At 39.9% G+C, this 23,482-nt stretch overlaps 1 protein-coding gene across 3 annotated transcripts; it reads left to right on the top strand.

Moving 5' to 3' along the window:
* The first annotated feature begins 700 nt into the window (after positions 1 to 700).
* LOC131106389 (fidgetin-like protein 2) lies at positions 701 to 23,271 on the top strand. Of its 3 annotated transcripts, none has more exons than XR_013630271.1 (3): positions 701 to 854; positions 1,226 to 1,441; positions 23,151 to 23,271. XR_013630271.1 is itself a non-coding variant. In XM_058055383.2 (3 exons), exons 2-3 carry the CDS (start codon positions 1,417 to 1,419, stop codon positions 12,933 to 12,935), a joined length of 1,146 nt encoding a protein of 381 aa, XP_057911366.2. In that variant the 5' UTR covers positions 701 to 854; positions 1,226 to 1,416; the 3' UTR covers positions 12,936 to 18,038. The 3 variants fall into 3 exon arrangements, 2 of the variants coding, with proteins under 2 accessions (XP_057911366.2, XP_057911365.2); XM_058055383.2 differs by lacking the exon at positions 23,151 to 23,271 and adding an exon at positions 11,815 to 18,038; XM_058055382.2 differs by lacking the exon at positions 23,151 to 23,271 and adding an exon at positions 11,812 to 18,038.
* Positions 23,272 to 23,482: the final 211 nt, after the last annotated feature.

The raw sequence follows: 23,482 nt of genomic DNA, 5'->3' as shown, positions 1-23,482 counted from the left end.
TGTTTGTGGTGTGTGTTCTGCTGAGCCATGAGCATTTACAGCTAAGTAACATGAGGAGTTGAGCAGCTTGTCCCGCCTACACCATAATTCTAAATGCAGAAGCACAGCTGTGTTTCCACGTTGGAGAGGCTAAACAAAACAATGGATGATACGAGTGAACTGAAAGCAGTGTGCTCACATGATTCCTGGTTGAGATGTACAGGTGAGGACATTAACTAGTGTTTTAGTCAAAAGATTAAGGCCAAAACTGAGGTAATTTGCTCTTTTCCATGCATGCTTGTGCATGGGGTAGGGGGCATCAGGAATTAGGTAATATTGACACGGTTGTTGCAACCCCACCCATCCAACAATGCTGGGATCAATGTGGTGAATCAATAGAAGTCATTAACAATAACCGAACTTCTCATGTGGTCACCCGAAGAGAAAATTCAACATTTTTCAACCCCATGTGTCCGGCATGCATGCTCATTAATCAAACTGTCCCAAAAGATAACACACACATAATACACACACACATGCAAGCATGCATGCACATATTTATGCAGCACAGCAGGAGGCTTGCTCCTCTGACATGGCTTGATTGGTCACATTTTCCCTCTCTCTCTTCCTGCTGAAATAGTTTGAACAAAAGGGGGGAGGGTTCTGCAGTTGGGGGAGGGGATGTATATGCTGCTCTGTTGTCACTAGGAGAGGGAGGGAGCTGAAGGGCGATCTAGGGAGTGGAGGAGAGAAAGATATGGTCCCACAAGAGAGTCCAATCCTCACACACTTCACACACACACACACACACACACTCTCACACTGTTTTGCCGAAGAGTGGATTACTTTTTTAAATCAAGCCGATGCGTGATCAGGTGTGTAAAATGTGTAAAATATTTTACATGTGTTCCACTTTATATGCTGTTGCTTGGAGTGTGTCCTGTGTAGGTCAACCCAAGGATCGTCCTAACACTCATCATGTTTGATACATTCTTTGCATGTCCTCTCTTGCAATTGCTTTCAGGAAGGTTTTCTCCGTCTGTTTGTTTTTGCATGCGTTGCTATGCTTGTGAGCTTCAGGGGATTAGGAACTTGTCCGTGTATATTAGAACATTCGGCATTCCAAATCACTTGAGCACACGAAGATCTGCAAAAATGTTTTTATCGTCACTCTCCTTGCATCAATAGAAATTGACAAGACGGTATCTCTGGGTGTCTGACACCTCTGCCTGTGTGCGTTCCTCAGGTGGCCGCCTGTCCCAGCTGCCTCAAGGTGTGACATGAACCATGGAGGAGCGCAGAGGTCCACTCGCTAACTCGCCTCACAGCCTTCTCACTCCCCGGAGCCCGGTGGGGTCCTGCAGCATGCAGCTGGCCTCTCACTAGCACCAAGTGGACCCGGTCCTGTCCTTTTTTTCGTGGGGCCGGGGCTGCAGAATGCTCAGTCCTGTCACTCCTTACAGTAAGTCTGCATGAATGCACCATAAGGTCATCCTGTAGCAGCAGAGGTAGGCTGGTGTGTCTAAGGGAAATCCTGAACAGCAGTGATTCTCAACTGGTTTGGCTGTGGTACCCACCATCACCTGCTCAGTGACAAGCAGCAACACAAATTGTGGAATTTTTTCAACTCAAACCTCTCAAATAAGCTAGCAAGCTAATAGCACAGACAAACTGGACATTGGGTAATGACATAACCTTTTTTGCCAATGCAAAGCCCCACCAGAATCAGTGTTGGAGAGTGGACAGACATACTAATGGCTTTTACAGCTGTGTCTCCAGGCTTTGCATTGAGGAATTTCACAGAACGTGTTCAGCCTCTATGTGAATATAGTGCAAGTTTGTTTAGACAATAGCGTCTGTGCTCTCATGTCTTCCCAACTTGCCAAACAACTTGGGCTGTTGTTAAAGCTATTTACAATTAGCGCATTTCACATTATTTCAGCTCAAAAACTACAGTACATAAATATGGCTATATTGCCAGAAAATAGAAAAATGGGCATATACTGTGCTTAATCACTATAAAGACTGAAAGTGATAAGTGGGATAAGTGGGTACCTGCGTAACTCATGTAGCTTGAAAAAGTACTGCAATTAGGGTTTGGAGCTAAACCAGTTGAAAACCACTGCTATACTGCCTCACGTGCCCAAAGTAACACTCCCAATTATGAGTGTGCCTGAACACCTCATGGCGACAGAACGGAACTTAAAACAGAAAGGAGACTCATTGCTCTGTGTGCATCTTATGAACAAATAAGTGAGTTTGGTGATTATTTTCTGCATTTAGAGTGTTTAATCTTGAAGATTTAATTTATAGTGGTGTTCCATTGATCTTGCTTGATGTTACAAGGAAAAACAATGCCATAACAATATAAGGAAAATAGCCCTAGACCGAAGGTTAAGAATACTTAAATGATATATAACATGTATTTTATCATATGGATCTGAAACTTGAACAATGACCAAGTCAACTGCAGCAAGACTGGAAGCTTTTGAGGTGTGTTGTGTTGGTAAAATAGTAAAGAAAGAAAGAAAAGCCAACAAAGAAATACCAACAATGGCAAATCAACAAATGCTATGAGAAATGAAAATTAGCAGCTAAAAAACGGTGGTACTGGCAAACCATGACTTCCAACCTACAATGATAAAATAGAACAAAATGATGATGATGGTGTCTCGGTCCCCACATGGCGCAGTAGTGAAAACCTTTCACTGTGAGTGCAGATTTTGTACTTTTTTGTACTGCTTTATTGTCATTGTGAACATTCCCATTCAGTTTGGAGTTAGCCATTGTGAGGGAACAAAAAAGTGATGCAATTCAAGCCATTCATATGGGATGGTGCCAACACTGTAGGCATCGCACACATAGGTGTGTGGTGCCCGGAAAATGTTTGTCTCCTAGGTGGGGCTTGCAGCATTAGTAAGACCAGTTCTCCAGGTGCATAAACACATCATCGTGCAGCACTCATATATTTGCGATGATCATCAGAAGAGCTTGTTACCCAGGCTGATGAATATGCTGCCACTGAATGAGTGAGTTATTGATTAAAGCTGGCTTTAACAGGATTAGGCCACTAACCTGATTGGAATAATGCAACAGGGATTTATTTCGGCCTTTTTGAAACACAAAAGGAAGAAAAGAAACTGAGTGTACCTTCCGGGAGCAGGAGGGTCTTTTTTTAGGTGAGACACAAGCCGTGCTAGCATGCATATGTCACATTCCTCCCTCCGAAAAAGACTCACAGCTTCTTGTTAGATTTCTGCTCATGTATTTTTAACACTGCTGCTATTTTAATTGCTTCTTGGTTGCAGACTGCAAATATTGCTCTCATTACGGGGCTGTGTTGACATCAAGAGTGCGATGTAAGCTTGTTTTAGTGGCCAGTTACCAGGGTGGAACGATTGTGTGAATGTAGGCTGGATCGTTAGTAAGCTGGTGTCAACAGTCTCTCATTAGTCCTGCACAGGAGCACACATTAACGTGCCCTCCTCCACACACACACACACACACACTAGGCATCTATTATAATTAAAGCAGCTTGTTAAGCAAATTAGAGCACATCTTCAGCCCTCATTGAGTGTCTTTTGGCAAGTAAAAAGCAAAGTGAAGGGCAGATGGAGACGACGTGAGGAGGCACTGGTCAGCTGCAGCCTGATATATGAGTGGACACAATAAGCAAAAGGGGGCCGGGTTGGCCTCGGCCACATGTGTGTGTGTGTGTGTGTGTGTGAACTGAAGGGCTGGGGGAGGGGAAGATTGACCACACAGGCTCGGACACAGTCGTCTTTTACAATGAGCTAAAGTAGAAACCAGAAGGATCATGCAATAATGTCTTCATACTCCATTCAAAAGGAAGACATGAGTGAGGCTTTGTGTCTGATTGTTATGACAGGATACAGTTGATTGTGTGCTATGCAGGCCTGCAGCAAGGAAAGGCAGAGGAGCCTTTTTCCTTTCCCAGCTTCATGTTGGACTCTGCTTGCTGCTTACATAATAATGCAGTCCCCTTGACTCTGTTCGCCAGAGGAGATAAGGCTGTGAGGAATGAAGTGAATGCTTTATCGGCCCTACGCTGTGTTGTATGGGAACCGGAATCAACTGTTCACAATTGAGCTAGTAATGCACGAACAGCTGATGCGCAAGTACAGTCTGTGTGGAAGTGGACAGTTCATGTTGAGGATATGTGCTGTGTAAATAGAGCGCAGGTTAGATTCCTGGCATTCCAGCAGGCTGACTCATCTGAAAGATGACCAGGACTGTGTGTCTACACTACAGTACACAAAGACACACTTCAGCTTGTGCAGTTGTGTGTTTGTGTTCCTGCTGGACATGTTTATTGGAAGTGGAGTGCAAGAACTCCAGGCATGGTGTGTGTTTTTCTCTTCCACAGCCACTTCTGATGTTTCACAACCCCCAAAATCCCATTCCTAGTCAGTCCCTTCCCCCACCTCTACTTTCATCTAATTAGCCCTTAATGACTCCAAGTGACCATGCAGTGGACCACGGGTCCTGCGAGCTTCTGTAAACATTCAGGACTTGCATCGTTTGTCTTCGTCTTCACTGAGGATGCCATACATATATATGTACTGCAATACCAGATTTACTGCCGTTACAGCTGCTTGCATCAATCTACTGTATTTATTGGATGAATCGTTGTCTGGTTAATACAGGAAGTGTTGCTTGCATTATGCATTTTTTTGGTAATTATATGCAAGCAGTCAACAAAGGTGAAGTATCCGCCAGGTGAGATCCCTCTTTGATTGTGCAGCAGTCATGCAATGCCTGTCCAGAAGCTCTAAAACCTCCATTATGCACCCCAATACAGACCAACACACTCCTCCTTAGCTTGGCAGTGCCTTGTCTTGCTGGCAAAACACACATCCAAAGTGCTGCAGTGGCTATCTGTGGAACTGGCCTCATTGCAGAAGTAATGGTAATGGTAATGGTTTAATTTCATTTGAACATGCATTAGATTACAATTGAGTGCATCACATAATCAGTTCACAGTTCCACATGTCCAAAAGGAGTAGGAAGAAGCAAAGCTTATTAAATCCTACCCTTCCATCTGGTACTTTTACAATCAGTAACTGTTACATTTGTTCACTTCCTGCTTTCCTAATACAATGTAAGTTTTTTTTATGATTATTTGTTTTTATTTTAAATTTTTTATTTGTATTTTTATTTTTTTTCACATACCGAAGTATGAGGTGATATGACCATACAATGACATAATGGGTGCCATAGTAACTGTAAATATAGTGATATGTATAGCACATCATGACTGGTTCAAGACTCTTTCATCCTTGTATTTAGCAAACATCAACTGCTTGGATTGTTTCTTGACTTGGCTCATTGTTGTGCATTGTTTGAGGTCCATACTCAGTCCATTCCATAGTTTGATTCCACATACTGAAATGCTATGGCTTTTTAACCTTGTCCAAGCATAGAAGTGTTTCACATTTAGTTCTTCCCTGAGATCACATTTCTCCTTCTCTTGTAGAGAAATATTGGATGGAATTTTTAGGTAATTGGTTATTTTTAGCCTTATGCATTATTTTAGCTGTTTGAAGATTAACTATATCAGCAAGTTTGAGTATTTGTGATTTTAGAAATAAGGAGTTAGTATGTTCTCTGCAGGCAGCATTCTGAATTATCCTTACTGACCTTTTTTGGTCAGTAAAGAGTGAAGATTGCATTTATAGTTATTACCCCATATTTCCACAAAATGAGATAAGTGTGATAGTATGAAAAAAATGTGAAAAAAATTAGTCACATATGCAAATTACGCAACTTTCACAGAAGACGTCATATTAACGAAAATATTGCATTATATATTGCATTATTATGATTCACTATTTATTATGCTAATAAATATATTCATATTATAACAGATTCTTTTTTGCCTCAACTCTAGACAGTAATGTTGTTTAGTGTCAATTTGTGGGACAATAAACATTTCAAAACTCACCTGCATGGTTTTGTGACTCGTTCATATTTTTTCATTGTAATTAATGGTAAATGTCATCTTGTCTCAGTTTCACGGGTCCAATCTTGTGTGTAGTTACATCTCGCGAGTTGGGTTATGACACTCCTACTTTTGATTGTTCCTCCAACTCTCCCTTGTTGCATTTCCTCTGTAAACTTCCTCTGCTTCTCCTCCTGCCTCAGCGTGTTCTGTAGTCTTGCCATCCCCTCCTGTGACAGTCTCAACTACAATAATATGATGTGCGGACCAAAACTGACACAAATTGACTTTCCATGACTGAACACAGTCCGACCTGCTATGCTCAATGAAAATGGACTTAATTGCTGGTCTGCTCTTTGTGACTGCTTTTTGTGTACGTGCACGTACTGCAGACATGTACCATGCATGTATATATATATGATAATTTGCAAAAATCAGAAAAAACTTTTTATGTTGCCATTGGGAGTTTGAACATTGAGGGGATAAAATAATGTAATTCATTTAGAGAGATGTGTGATGAGCCCCAAACTGGCAGTAGACTGTATGATGCTCACACTGATTAAGGGAAGCTGTCCCAGTACCAAGCCGGCTTAGTTCTCATCTTTGTCTCCTGCTAAGCCAAGCGTAGCCAAGAATGGAGGGCTCTCGACAAGTTCCCAGCCAACACCAGTTGCTAGATTAGGGCCAGGGCTCCCTCACTCATCCCTCCTAATTCCTGAGCCAGCCCTCCACCAACTCCTTCCACAACTCGCGCACACACAACTAATACCTTTGCTCTAACACAAATGTATGATGCTACAGCAATGAATGAGTAAATGAGATATCCCTAAAAAATGTCTATTTTGACACTCATTCATCAAACCACGCACCTTCCTCACTCATGGTGCAACAAACACATAACACATGCAAAATGTAGCTGTGCCACATTGACGGTGTGGGTATCAAAATAAATAGAGAAGTGTGGAAGTGTGACCCGTAGTGACCAGAATATGACATATCAGGTGACTAATAGTCAACCATGAAACATCATTTGTTAATGCATTGTTTTTTGAAAAACTGCAATTGAGTGAGGGAGTTTTAACCCCAATGTGGCAACTGTATGCAGGGGTATTAATTTGAGTTTCATTCCATTTTGTTTTTTTAAGGGCGGTCTTGATTTTATTACAGTGATTGTGATAACTATAGTTATTACAATCATGTGCATTACAGTTATTGTCATTCTGTTCACTATGGTTAATATTGTCATTACTACAATTACCTCTAATATGTACAACTGTTTCATTTCGGTATTATCAATGTGGTTTTTATTATTTTGTCTATTAAGGTCTTTATGACCATCATGGACATTTTCCGATTTGATGTTGTTTGTCTCTGTCCCCCCTCTGTTTTCTTTTCTCTTCTTTTCTATCCCCTTCTGCTCCAGTCTGGCCACTCTAAATTAGCATGGCAACAAACAATCAATTCAAGTCAAATAAAAGTTTTGCCTGGCAGAGAACCATGCTCCATAGATTTCCCTGGCAGAGCACGAAGGGAAGGCCACAGGCAGACCTTGGGGGAGGGCAGAGAGTTTATATATAAGGAAGTCCGCAACTCTGTGATGTCACAAAGGGGCAGTTTTACCATGCCCTTTTACACCGAGCATTTTGAACAATCCCAAACTTCTTCCAGGGCTGACTTTCAAATGTGCAAACCTCATTATCTGAATCTTTGGCATAATTTAACACGGGGATACTACATTCTAACTACATTTTTAGGTCAGAAAAGTGGGAAGAGCATAATAGGTCCCCTTCAAAGATAATCAAACAAATTTAAATATTAGTCAATTACAATAAAACTAAACAAAAATGCAGCTTTTAAATTAAACTGTTGAAATTCCAAAACCTACATGTGAGAAAGTGTTCCACCTGTTCAAACATGACTTAACTGAGATTAATTGAAATCTATCAGTCTGGAAAAGGTTATAAAGCCATTTCTAAAGCTTTGGGACTCCAGCAAACTACAATGAGAGCCATGAGAAAAAAAAATGGAACAGTGGTTAACCTTCCCAGGAGTGGCTGGGCAACCAAAACGACCCATCCAAGAGCTCACAAAAGACCTCACAACAACATCTGAACTGCAGGAACTGCAGGCCTCACTTGCCACCCCACTATAACAAAAACAATGGGCAAAAACGTCCTACGACAGACCAAAACCAAGACCAAAACCACTGTTGAACAAAAAGAACTTTAAGGCTCTGCATTTCAGACAAAGAACACCATACCAACAGTAAAATGTGGTGGTGGTAGTGTGGTGGTCTGGGGCTGTTTTGCTACTTCAGGACCTGGAAGACTTGCTGTGATAAATGGAACCATGAACTCTGTTCTCTACCAAAGACTGTTGAAGGAGACTGTCCGGCCATCTGTTTGTGACCTCAAGCTGAAATGAACTTGGGTTCTGCAGGAGGACAATGATCCAAAATACACCAGCAAGTCCGCCTCTGAATGGCTGAAGAAAAACAAAATGACGACTTTGGAGTGGCCTAGTCAAAGTCCTGACCTGAATCTTATTGAGATGCTGTGGCATGACCTTGAAAACACGCTTCATGCTCAAAAACCCTCCAATGTGACTGAATGACAACAATTCTGCAAAGTTGAGTGGGCAAAAATTCCTCCACATCACTGTAAGCGATTCATTGCAAGTTATAGCCAATGCTTGATTGCAGTTGCTGGGTGGCTCAACCAGTAAAATTAAAGATTAGATAAAGATAAGTATTATTAAAGAGCCTGATATATGCTCACTATATCATTGCTAAAACCCAAAAGCTACACAATAGTTTCATATGAATACAAAATTTGATGATCTAGGGTTGAATTTCTACATTGTTGTATTTATCATATTTACTGTATGGCTCCATGCTTATCAAATAGGCTTCTACACAAGGATATTACCAATATTTCTCTCCAGTGGTGCCACTTCTCCACTTTGTTTAGCCTGAGTGTCAGACTGTGACACTCCAGCGAGATAAAGCCTGCTCTAATCCTTCATTAGTCTTCTTTCTCAATCTGCGCACCCTCCAGCTTGGTGATCCACTCGAAGTTTTTTTTTACATTCCTCTGTCCAATTTTCAGGGGAGGGGGTTCCATGTCCCACTAGATTACTGCACTGGAATAGGCCTTCAATCGATGATGAGCCATCTGTTGAAGACAAGCACTAACTGTTGGCTGTTTAAAATACATGCAAAGTGCTTTATTGATGTCTGTATATAACATGCAAACAGGGAAGTCCCATGTTACAATGACAGAAAAAAAGCGACTTTTACTGGTCTTACTGGATACTTTTGGACTATCCCTTCTCCATGTCTCAGGTATTACTCATAGTTGGTTCACTCCTTTTGGTTGGTGTGTTAAATAATGAATACATTAATTAATAATAATATATTGACCCATATGTTGTTTAATTTTTGGCACAGTAACACCACGTTGACTCAGTTAATGTAAGATGATGGAAATGTGTGCAAAAACTGAACATGAATATGACGGCTTTGAGCTGTATAGTAAAAAACTGCTGTCTTTTGTTTCTTTGTGTGTGTGTTTTTGTGACCGTGTAATATTTATTGTGCCCCCCGTGTGTGGGTCACTGCCATGATCGGGAATTCCCTCGAGTGTAGGGATTTCTCCCATCCTGTGCCGGCCTAGAGGGCTGCCATCCCTGGTTGGATGAGCGGGATTATTGGGCTGAAGGATCATTTAATTTAGGGATCAACATGTGGACCGTTTAGAGTCCCATCTGGTGGTCCTGGTGGACATGTGACGCGACCTGCAGTAATCTGCATGTAGACAGTGACAGTCTGTGTGTGTGTGTGTGTGTGGAGTGTGTGATAAAAGCCAAAACAAACATTGCACTCTGCAGTTTGATTATATGAAAAGCCGACTGTGACCTCAAATGCCTTCATAGAAATGAAGCTATATTTTATTGTTAAATTGTATCCATTATTTATTGAGAAATGAAAAGTCGGGTTTGTTCTGAATGCTTTATAAATGCCGGGCACTTAGTAGTTTGACAGCCCCGAAATCCAAGGAAATAAGTTAAGCTCCATGAATTTTAGATCTACAAAAATTGGGAAAATCTTTCAGATTTAAAGCTATGGAACCATAAAATCGGTGTAGAGGCGATTTTAATTACTGATTTCCTACACGATGCCTTATTAAAGACATGGCCTCAAACAATAGTAAAGAATTCCTGCTTTAAATCTATATAAGACACCCATCATAATGGCTTCTTTCTTGGGTCAAGAGGTGGAAATTGGTTTTATAGATTTTGTGTAAACTGCTGTCAAATAGTAATTGAAACTTTTTTCATTTAGTAAAGTGGGGCATATGGCATTCATTTCAACTTAGGTGAATTGGCCATGTCTGGTTTGCTGCTGTGTAAAACCTGTAGTGTTATTGTGAATTAAATGTGCTTTATCAAGGACACTGTCAGGTGTTGCTGTATGGAAGACCCTTGTCCCAAGCCTGGGATCAAGACAGATTAAAATACTCGACAATGCATGGAATGTCAGCCAGGCTGGGCCAAACGGGCTGAGGAGGCCATTGCAGACACCCTCTTCTTTTGTAAGCGTTTATAACACACATGAAAACAGCTTTTGCGGAGTACTGTCACTGACAAAGTACTCTAATTTACCCTTGCTACACACTAACCCCACCCTCATTCGCGCTCCCTGTCCAGCACACCCCTGAGGTTTGAGCCGAATTAGATCACACGCTCAGTGGGGGCAGCTTTGTTGACTAAGAGACTCGCTGAGAAACAACAATAGACCCAATGTGAGAGAGAAAAAGGAAGAGGACAGAGCTCCGGCTGATGGAGGCTTATCGCCGTGGAGACCAGGCTGGGGGCTATGTTAGCGGCTTCTCATAAAGATTAGGACAGTTGCTCCCCTCCCCCGCCCTCCGCCTCAATGAAATGGTGTGGAAGAGCACAAGCTAAGTGCTGATACAATGCTCAGTTAGGGCAGGCTAAAAATGTTCCATTTTAATCTGGATAATTAGATGCTATTCTAACTTGTTACACACAACAGAGAACTGGTGTTAACAATGAACAATAACTCATAAAACTATGGCCATGGTTTAGCAAAGCCAAGGTCAAAATTGGACGTATTATTTTTTGGCATTTACATTTTTGACGTTCTCCAAATTGTTGTGTTTTTGTTTCCTGAAGGGTGTCATTGTGGTGAGCATGAAGGAGAAATATCTATGGAGGATATCTAAGGAGAAATGCAAAATATATGAACATGCGTTGGCCGCACTAATTACACATGTAGGTCAAGTATGCAGGATGTGCGCATAACACACATAGTCCGTGTGTGACGTATGAATTTCTCTTCAAAATTAAAGTGTATGTATGTATGAAAACATTTACATTTTGCCCAAAATATGAAACATATGACCCAGAAAGACATACAACGTGTGCAAGTTTGTCTTGCAACCTAAAAAAATGTAAGTGCCCATTGAGTTAGTTTGACAAGAACCTCTGCGGTCAGTCTGTGGCTCAAACTTAACTTATCCTCCCCTTTCTCTATGTATCAGCTGTTGTAGCCACCAAGTAATGTTCATAAATTTCTATAAATAATCCAAATATAAATAAATAAATCCATAAATGTAAATAAATAAATCCACAGTCATGATAGAAAACCGCACCTTTATCAGTGGCCTTTTAATGTTGTCAGCCGAAGGCACACCTGTTGAATAACCATGCTGTCTAATCAATATCTTCATATGCCACATCTGTGAGGTAAGTGGATTACCTGGGCAGTGGAGAAGTGGTCACTAACCTAAAGCTTATATAATCTGTGATAATAATAATAAGATGTGATCTGATTGTGCTGTCTCCAGCAGGTCTGTTGAAGATGCACTGGTCTCCGGAGCACACCGCCCCTCTATCTCAGTGGCCTGAGCAGCACCTCGATGTCACCTCCACTACATCACCCCCGTCTGTCCACAAACATGAACCCTATTCCGCCGCTCGCCGCAATTACGCCCACGCCGGTTACCCTTGGGCCAGTGACGACATATCAGCCCTGACAGCTTCTTCGCTTCTCAAGCGTTATGCAGAGAAATACACAGGCCTGGACCTGCCCTACGAGCGTCCTGCCACAGGGGCCTACACAGAGCCTGGTGCTTTCCTCAAAACAGAATCTGATCCCTGGGCTATCAGCCAGGGCATCGAGTGCTACCCCGGGCTTGAAGCACTAACTGGCACCAAGATGGGCTCCGGCATTCCCGCCACAGGAAGTGTGACTGTTGTGAGCAGTAACTCAGCCTCAGACACAGGCTACAGTGGCACCAGCCCTTGCAGTGCCCCATCATCACAGGACTATCCTCCTGCCTACAACAGCACATACCTCTCCTCAGGATATTGCCCTCAGCCTGGCACAGCACTTCCCCCTGCCCCTCTTCACACTTTGCAGGCAACACCCACTCTCGTGCATAGCTATAGCGCCAGCACTCCGGTCTACAACTACCCACCGGGCTGCTATCCCCAAAACAGCCTCTCTTCTGGATACAGCCACCCCAGTGCCTCCTATCTACCCTCTGGGATTAGTACCCCTACTCCACTGGCCCCCAGGCCCACTATGATGGGGGGCAGTTACGGCTACCCATCTCACAGCCTGGGAGCAGGTGCCGAGGCTGGAACAATGCTGAAACGCAAGGCCTTTGCGATGGGGGAGGATGAACAAGAGGAAGCCGAGGTGGAGGGATCGCGCTATAGAAAGTACGGCAACGGCGTCAGCAAAGGCAGCAACTATGACGTCAGTGGCTCAGGTTCTGATCCGCAGGCCTACAAACCAGCAAAGTCCCTTGTGTCACCCTCTTATCGTGGCACAGGAGAATACAGCCCCCAGTCCGGCCTGCCCGTGGAGAGTGTGTCTGGGGAGCACAGCTTTTCTCAGCAGAGGATGTCTATGAAGATAGCGGCATCACACACACAAGCTGAGAACCCTACTGGAGACCATTGACGAGATTCCCTCACAGCTGAAAGCCAAAAACACACATAATTTTCAACTACAAGTGGGCACAAGAGCCAAGTTTATGATTATCCTTGTCTTTTTCCATGTTTTCCCAAAGATAGACGGTGCATTGGATCCTGTAAGGTGTATTCTGTTTATGTTGTCTATACATTTTCTGCATAGGCAGCATTTACGGTATTTTAGGATCTTCCAGCAGTAGAAATGCTGTTTTGTTTTGTTTTTTAATGGCAGCGAATGTAATGATATATGGCCCTAAACAGCAATGTACTCTACCAGCCCACAGAGATCATTTTGTTACCAAAAAGTAAGGAAAGCAATAACTCAAAAGTTGAGGCGGTCATACTGTTTCAACACAATCATGACCATTTGTCCTTTTTTGCGTTCCCTCTTATTTTTCTGCTAGCCTGCATCTTGTTTCCCACTCAATGCTACTGTTGTCCAGGCATGCGGCTGAAATTAACCTGGCCTTTAAGTTGTTTCAGTGCAAGATGTCATCCCTGCACTTTGAGTGTTTTTGGCATTGGCAAAGCCAGTATACTTAATAGGGGTGTAACAGTACGCCATAATCATGGTTTGTGGGTACAGTGAAGGAACAAATGCAAAGCATAAAATTGCAAAGCTTGTATGTAGGGGAGGCATGGTTCAGGTGGTACAGTCGTCTCCCAACTTGATGGTTGCTGGTCCGATCCTCTGTCCTCCTGTGACGAAGTTGAAGTATCTTTGGGCAAGATATGAACACCTAGTTGCTTCTAATGCTGTGTTATGAGTAGGTGAATGAGGTAACAGTGTCAAAGCCCTGAATACCGTAAAGGTATACAAGCTACTGTATACAAGTATATAACAGCTTTAATGATTTTTTTCAATGAAACATAAGGAACTGCAAAATGCTGAGAATTAATTATTGAATATTATAATTCTCAATTAAAATACAAACATTAAACTAGAAAACTCATATATCATTATATGGTGGTATATACAGTGGTTGGGCAGTCCTGATAATTTTCAAGAATTTCCTTGATAAATCATTGGTTGTTTGGACCAGCAATTTGAGTTGAACACAGTTGGCAAGAAACTGCTGATACTGACTGGTATCCATGCGACCTTCAACTTGAACAGGATTGCCAGTACCTACACTTGCCACACAGTCCCACAGCACGATGGAACCACCACCAAATGTTACTGTGGGAAGCAAGTGTTTGTTCAACTGTTTTGTTCTTACGGCCCCTTGTTATTTCCAAATAACTTTAGCTTCATCAGTCCACAGAGCCTTATTCCAAAATGAAGACTTGTCCAAATGTGCTTCAGCATACCTCAAACGCCTCAGTTTGTGGCATGTACACAAAAGGCTTGGTCCGCATGACTTTCCCAGACAGCAGCCCTCTGTGCAAAGTGTGCTGAACAGTTAAACGATGCACAGTGACACCATCTGCAGCAAGATCAAGATTTCATATGATTGGCTTATGAAGGTCAAGGGTCGATGAGTTTACCAAACAAATTTTGTGGTCCAATAATTGCTCAAGGTGCTCAAGGTATTCAAATCAAGAAAACAGCAAGGGTGCCCAAATCTATGCACCTGTTTAAATAATTACTGCACACTTTCTGTAAATCCTACACTTCTCATCTATCACTTCTCATCAATCACTGTGTTCATCTTCTATATGATATATTAACTGAAATTGCTGGTCCCAACAACCAGTGATTTATAACGGAAAATCTTGAAAATAATCTGGGGTGCCCAAACTTTTACATACCACTGTGTGTGTATATACTACTAATATATATATATATATATATATATATAATATATATAATAATAATAATATATAATAATAAAAAAAATAACATATCAGCATTTCCCATAGGACGGCAATGCATTTGTGGCATTGTCAAATCACCGTTGGGTAATTTGAATAATTGCCCATGATGCATGCGCATGTAATTATTTATGCATGCTGTGGGAGACCAAAAGTGGAACAAAACAGAACAAATATTTTTAGAAACACAAATGAACTTTTTTCTGCTGCTTCTTTTGTTCCCTTTTTGTTTTCTTGTTTTCTTATGTCAAAAGCAAGAAGAAGAGCTAGAGGACTCTAAATATTAACACACTTATAATTATATATATATATATACACACACACACATACATACGTATACGTACATACATTTGCAACACTGATCCCTCATCGTCTTATTCTTTGGCAGATGGTGAAGTATAATAACTAGTTACAATGTTATCTACTCTTCAGTTTATTATAAAAGACAAAGGGATAATGAAAAAGACATAACTTTATAATGAGCAGGTAGCGCTAATTTTATTTGTGATGACCCTAATGTATTAGTGCTGGGCCGCCACAAATAAATTCATGGGAAACACTGTATATAATTGTTTACAACAACCGAACGTTCCATACCGAAAAAGCCAATTTCGTATATACGTACTGTTACACCCCCAATACTTAGCGTATGCAACTTTGGGGCATATTGTTTACATGCTGGTGCTGAAGAGCATTATTGTTTTAAAAAGCCTTTCTACAAGAATCCAGCATATATTTTGACTATGAGCAACAATCATGCAACATACTGCTGAATTTAGCAATGCGAGGGACCACTTGTGTTTCCATGCACACAAGACTTGCATTAACTTTTTTTTTTGCCTCTGGAAAGGAATATTTGTTGTCATGTTATTGTATACTCAGGAAGAATATTATTACCTCAGACTGATGATGAATACGAATGAATGTTATTACCGCTTGTAGGGAGCCCTTGGAGCCATACTGGAGCTGTCGAAAAGCAAAACACACTCTCAACTCTTCAGGGAATTGACATGGCCTTTGATAATACACGCACACATGTGTACACAAACACTCACATGGACACACGGGAAAGCGGCGATATTTTCACCAAGGCCTGAAATATTGAATGTAATTGAGATATTTTTTTTAAAGAAAGGACAATACATGTCATATGGATGACATTTTTAGCGATATTAACTATATTTTCTTCATGTATAGATGCCCTCATAGATTTTGGTGGAGAGATTAATGATGTTAATGTGTTTAGCGTGTGTAGTTAGCAGCATCACTCTATGATAAGCAAGTGACAAACTAAATGCTACAATACACTATGTTCTTTATAGCTACGTTTATTAAAGGTCTTAATAAAGTCTTTGTGTTCTAAAACAGCAGCTTGTGGAACTGGAGTTGACCATATTGCTTCAGGACATTTTGGGAGTACATTTAAGAGCACATGCTGATTGGTTGAAGGATTTTGGCAGAAATATTTTCTTTTTAATTCAGTGTTCACGCTTGTGGTTTGATGCTGGAAAAAAGACTGCATTTCTCTTAGCATTCACACTGGCATTTTTGTCACATGAGCAAAGGCTGCTCAGTTTAAAAAACAAAAAATAATGTATTAAGTGATGTAACTCAAATATTCCAAACCAAAACGTAGTCTGCTGCATGATATTTGATTGATATTTTTATATTCTGCTAAATTTACCATCTTAGATTTCACCACGAAATAAAATAAGAGCCCCCCCCAGAACTGAGCAGAACTGAGTGACTTTTGACGTATTTGTAATCAATGCATGCGTTTTGCAACTGCAAAATGCACTGATGTATATTTGCATTGATGAACTAAACAAAAGTCCAAAATGTTAATTAGTAAAAAAATTAATCATGCAAAATATACCAGAAAATAATAATTAAAATTACAGAATAAACTGAAAAAGAAAGAATTGTTTCTGGTGAATTTCTCTGGAGCAGGCGCATTCAAAATCTACCAAGGGCATTTGTGAAATATATATACACACACACAGACGGAGAAGACAGCAAACACTAAATAAATAAAATAAAAAGTTAATTATGCAAGAAAAACAGCAAATATTAAAATTACACAACAAATTAAAACAGAAGATTTATTTCTGTAGAATTTCTTTAGAGCAGAGGTGATATTCACATACATACTGTAAAGTATATATAAATACTGTATATACAGAAGGAGACAGCATAGAAGAGCAAAATGTATGATGTATTTTCTGTTCAGTATTTGCCATTCCTGCATTAATTTTTGCTGACATTTGAATACTGATCCACACATTGTGTTCACATTTGATCTGTGTCAAGTGAAACACCAGCCATCACTTGCAAGCAGAGGGTTGGGTCTCGGAATTGTACAGAGCAAATGCACTAGAGTGACAAGTGTGAACGCACCTTTAACGTGTGACACAATGATCACACACCAAACATGTATTGGAACTCCCTTGGGTGCAAAGTATTTAAACTTGCATTTAAGCTACAAGAATTGATGCTCTTCAATGTCCTCCACAAGCTGTTAGTTCTCATTCAGTGTCCAACCCAATATAAATTTCAGTGTTATCTTTTTTTTGGTTATTTCTTGTCGTTGTGCATCCTCCATAACCGTTTCTACCTCATTTTGAAGACATTGTACATGGAAGTATTTATTTCATGTCCTTTCATATGCCAGTTTATTAGGAGCAACAATGTCTCTCCATTTTAACACATTAAGAGTCTACCTCATAAAAAATAAAATGAAGATATTGTACCAAAAAAAGAGAGAGGAAAAAAATTGACTGAATCAGATTTTTTTTTGGAGGGGGGGATCTATCAAGCCAAAAATGTTTGACGTTTGACTGTTGTCTTTCACTAAAATGTATGTTGACAACTTCATGTGGTGCTGGTGTTTTATTTCTTCCACTGCATCTCAAAATCAGAGTAAATGTAGAACTGGGAGAATCTCCTTCCACCAGCTCCCCCTGGAGAGATGACTTAAAAGTTGCATAAGCTGGGCTGGTGGAATTCCCTTAATCACTCATTCATAATCAATAGGATCAATGTCAATATTATGTTTTTGAACAAATATATTATAATCGTATGATGTTGCTTTTCTATCTAAGAAAATATGAGAAAAAATGATATTATTTTCCAGGCATTGTTCGTGGAACATGGACTTGGTTCTATGTAAGATGTATTGATCATTTCAGACAATCCAATTGTGAGGAGTGAAATTGTGTTCGCAAGCTAACTTCTATGAATCCAATGCTTGTTTATGAAAATGGGGCAATTTAACAGTTAACTTAGGACATTCAAAGTTACAAGTCAACAGGAACATTTTTTTAACAAAAGGTTTGGAAAAACAAACCAAGGACCAAACCAAACCAATTCTTTTTCACACATGAAAATTGACTGCCGTTATTATATGCAAATGTATGTATGCAAATGTATGTATGTATGTATGTATCGGAAACCTGGCTGAACGAGGATGAAGGCACGGCCTTTGAGTTGGAAGGTTATGAGATGACCTGCATCAACAGGAACAATACGAGGGGAGGAGAAGTCGCCCTGTATGTGGACAAACAACTACATTACAAAGTGGTAAAGAATATGTCAGTTGCTATTGACAATATCCTAGATTGCATAACACTTTAAATCTGTAAAGAACAAAGCAAAAACGTGTACGTAAGTTGTTTATACAGAATGCCACACTCAAGGATAGAAATGTTTGAAGATTGGATCAAAACAACCTTTTCAGATAACAATCAAAAAACAATTTTCATATGTGGAGACTTCAATATCGATCTGCTGAATCCACACAAGAACAAGGTAATTGACGATTTTATAGATACAATGTACAGCTTAAGTTTGTTTCCCAAAATCACCAGACCAAGTAGATCATTGTGCCACTCTAATCGACGATATATTCACTCATGACTTTGATAACAAAACCACTAGTGGCCTGCTAATCAAAGACATCAGTGATCATCTTCCAGTGTTCATAATTTATGAATATTGTTACAACAACAGACCAATGGAGGCTACAAAAACTGTCCAAAGACTACGTTCAGAGGACAGAGTCAATGCTTTCAAGAAGGATCTAGAAGAACAAAAATGGGAGTGTGTGTACATTGCCAAAGACGTGGATGAAGCATACAAACACTTTCTACATGCTCATATGAAGCCGTATGAAAAACAACCAGCCATGGATGTTAAATAATGCTTGCAAGAAGAAGAACACACTACACAGGAAATTCATCGTTCAACAGACTAAAGAATCAGACAGAACATATATGGCTTATAAAAATAAGTTAACTACAATCCTAAGAGCGTGTAAGAAGGAATATTAAAGCCAACTATTAGACAAGCACAAAAACAATATTCGAGCAACCTGGAACATTCTAAATAGTATTATCAGGAAAAGTAACAAGAAGATAGACGACCCTAATTATTTCACAGTGGGAAACACCTATAATGATGATATGGATGAGACAACTAGAAGAAGGGATTCCGAAAAATAGGACAAGCGAGGAAAGGAATGAAACAATAGAAAGGAATCCTAATTCTATGTTTCTGACAGATGTAACAAAAAAGGAAATCATCGACATTGTCAAAAATTGTAAAGCAAAAACATCAACTGATTTTAATGGAATCAAAATGGACACTATAAAAACGGTAGTCAACAAGATCGTAGAACCGCTGATGTACATCAGTAATTTATCTTTTCAGACCGGAAGATTTCCCCAAGAAATTAAAACAGCTAAGGTTGTTCCAAATTTTTAAAATGGCGACAAACACTACCACAAGTCTCCAAAATTATGGAGAAGCTATTCAACAATAGTCTGGATACATTTATTAATGCCAACGAATTACTATCAGAAAGTCAGTATGAATACAGAGCTAATATTTCTACCTCCATGCCACTGATCAAAATTACGGAGGAAATCACTAACGCTATAGATCAGGGGTGGGCAAACTTTTTGACTCGCGGGCCGCATTGATATGACAAAATTTACGGGGGGCGGGGGGGGGTAGACTATATATTTTACACGTAACAGTCCATCTGGTATTATTGTATCTGTAAAATTGTCATGCAATCTGCTATTATTATTTATTATTTTATATTTATATTTAAATATTTTAAAAATAATAAAATATTATAATAATTACAATAAAATTAAAATAACAATTATTATATTATTATGTAAAATATGCAAATATAACAATAATATTATATATAATTAATATAATAATTATAATAATCATAATAGTCCTAATAATAATTATAATAATCTAATAATCTAATAATAATAATAATTATTATTATTATTATTATGTGCTTGTGTCCCTTTTTTCAGAAGCACTTTGTAAACAACAGACCATGTCAAAAAACGAAATTGATAAAACCATCAAAAGGTTGGCTCAGGCCATGATGCCAGGTTGTATGTTGAGTTTAAATGAAATACTTTGGAAAGATTGGGCGGGCCGTATTCAAACACTTGGCGGGCTGGATGTGGCCCCGGGCCGTAGCTTGCCCACCCCTGCTATAGATCATAGAAAGTGTGCAGACGCAGTATTCATGGATCTGACAAAAGCCTTTGATACAATCAATCATGACATCCTAATATGTCATGCCTGTCATTGCCTACCCCGCCTTCACCTTGGAGACCCCGCCTCCTGCCTGATTGTGTTCAGGGGTCCCTCATCACCTGATTTCCGGCCTACTATTTATTGCCTCAGATTCCTCCTGTCTGCTGCAAGTTCGTTGTACTCTCATTTCTCGTTCTAGCATTCTTTGTTATCGCCTCGCCTGGTTTTCGACCCTTGCCTGCCTTTCGACCTCTCCTTCTGCCTGCCACTCTTGGATACCTTTGCCTTATTGGACTGACTTCCTGTGTACCGACCCTCACCCTCGTGTAGAACCTTACCACGTGTAGTGCTTGCCAATTCTGCCTTTGGGTCCTTCTTCCCACGTCCCGCCTTGACATAATAACTAAATTAGAAAGGTACGGAATAAGAGGATTAGTTCTGTACTGGGTCAAAAGCTACTTAGCTGACAGGAAGCAATACATAAAGCTAGGAGAATACACATCTGCAAGTTCATATATTACGTGCGGAGTTCCCCAGGGGTCAATACTGGGACGAAAACTGTTCAACTTGTACATCAATGATATCTCCAAAGTCACGAAAGACTTAAAGTTGGTATTATTTGCAGATGATACCATTCCTTTTTGTTCCGGAGGGAGTACAGACGAAATCATTAGAAAGGTCAGAGAAGAAATGGTCACACTAAAAAGATGGTTTGATGATAATAGATTGTCCTTGAACCCAAGTAAAACTAAAATCATGTTGTTTGGTAACAACAGAAAGGACATGCATCAGCAAATACAAATAGACGATGTAGACATTGAAAGGGTGAAGGAAAATACATTTTGGGGATCACAATAGATGAAAATATAAGCTGGAAACCTCGTATTACAAATATACAACATAAGGTGGCCAGAAATATTTCAATATTGAACAATGCAAAATTTGTTCGCAATCAGAAATCACTCCACACTCTTTATTGCTCTCTGGTTCTACCATATCTTACTTATTGTGTGGAAATATGGGCTAATAACTATAAAAGCAATCTTCACTTGCTAAATGTACTGCAAAAAAGGGTAGTAAGGATAATTCATAATGCCGCCTACAGAGAACATACTAACTCCTTATTTCTAAAATCACAAATACTTCAAGTTGCTGATATAGTTCATCTTCAAACAGCTAAAATAATGCATAAGGCTAAAAATAACCAATTACCTAAAAATGTCATCCAATACTTCTCTACAAGAGAGGAGAAATATGATCTCAGGGAAGAACTACATTTGAAACACTTATATGCTAGGACTACGTTATGCTAGCCATAGCATTTCAGTATGTGGAATCAAACTATGGAATGGATTGAGTAAGTAATGTTATTGTATGGTCATATCACCACGTACTTTTGTACGTGACAAAAATTTAATTAAAAAAAGCGAAATTAGGTAACAGTAAATTAGTAACAGTTACTGATTGTAAATGTACCAGATGGAGGAGTAGGATTTAATAAGCTTTGCTTCTTCCTACTCCTTTTGGACATGTGGAACTGTGAACTGATTATGAGATGCACTCAATTGTAATATGATGCATGTTCAAATGAAATAAAACCATTACCATTACCATTACCTTGTTTAAGTTTAAATCTTTGGGAGGAACCTTCAGATAAAGCGACGCTGCTATTAATACCTTTATATATAGTTTGGAACATTTCTTTAAAGCCACCTCCAAAGCTCAACTAAGTGACCTAGGGCTGTTTAAAGGGACTCATGTTCTACAGAGTCAAATCCCTGATATAATCTAAGAAAATAATGAGTGCTCCATCATCAATGAAATGTGTATGATCATATCCATCATATTTCATATCCAGCACTAGTCGGACATTGTCAGATATGTGACAGCCTTTCATGAAACCTGATTGTGTAACTGAGATCAACATTTTGTCGTAATAAGACTCCAATTTTCAATATAAGTAGTATCCTTATTTGTTTTAGGCAAAAGAGTAATGATGCCTTGTTTCATTGTTTCTGATCATTGGCCTCTAAGCTTCATTAAAGACACACAAAAGCAAATCCTTGATCTCATTCAAAAAGTTTTGAAGCATTCAAAAGGTAAACCATGAGGCCAGGGGCCTCATTTATAAACTTGCTCATGCACAAAACTGGGCTGGAAAATTGCCCACCTAACTTCCCACGCAAAGGTTGTGATTTATAAAAATAAACTTTGCATGAGAATGTGCGCACCGGTACGCCAACCACAAAGTTGGCGTACACACCTTTTGGAGACCTGGCAAAAAGGTAACACACATTTGAAGTGTTGAAGTGAAATCATATGGTTGAAATAAACATGCAATGGAAGCCAATAAAGATTTATCCATCATTGCATGAAAACATCCTGATAAAAAATAATTAATAATAATTAGAGCTGTCAAAAATACAGTGTTAAAGGCGTTAACTAATTTATTTCATTAATTACATTAAAGTTTTTAACGTAATTAAGCCACCGCTCTCTGTTATGATGACATAGAGCAGCACAGTGTAGCTCCCCACAGAGTCATACAGACTAGGTGGCCTCTTTCTAACTTTATTCTGAGCTGAACACATCATCAGCGGTGCAATTCAAACACCATTTATGTATCCCAACTCTAAAACAAACACTTCTCTAGTCCGTTCGTCATCGCAACACTTCCTCAGAAGACAGATTGCCAGATGCAAAGGACAATATATTTTAAAATACTTTAGACATTTGTACAAAAGACTGTTTTAGTAGTGTTCATTCTCTTTTGCTGCTTTAAGTGAACATGATTAAACGCAGGTCTCATTTCCGACATTAGGCACCTGAATGCACCAGGGCAGCCACGCAGGTTTCAGAGTCGTAACATTTCCTGTTCAACTAACCTGCTGCAGACAGAGAGCAGCTGCACAGGACAGTCAAAGCAGTACTGAAGATCATCGGCTGCCCTATCCCCTCCCTGGCAGACCTCTACAACTCCCGGTGAGTCAGCAGAGCTCTCAGGATCATCCAGGACTCTTCTCACCCTGCCGCACAATTGTTTCAGCGACTACCTTCTGGGAGGCGATACAGATGGATCAGGGCACGGACAAACAGACTAAAAAACAGTTTCTTTCCTCGAGCCATCATCTCCCTCAACAAGATGTAACCAAG

Source organism: Doryrhamphus excisus, linkage group LG18 (assembly GCF_037039965.1).
Source record: "Doryrhamphus excisus strain RoL-2023G ecotype Guam linkage group LG18, RoL_Dexc_Guam_v1.1, whole genome shotgun sequence".
In the NCBI taxonomy this organism is placed as follows: Eukaryota; Metazoa; Chordata; class Actinopteri; order Syngnathiformes; family Syngnathidae; genus Doryrhamphus; species Doryrhamphus excisus.
Note: the sequence above shows the minus strand (reverse complement) of the source record. Positions and strands in the feature narration are given on the sequence as shown.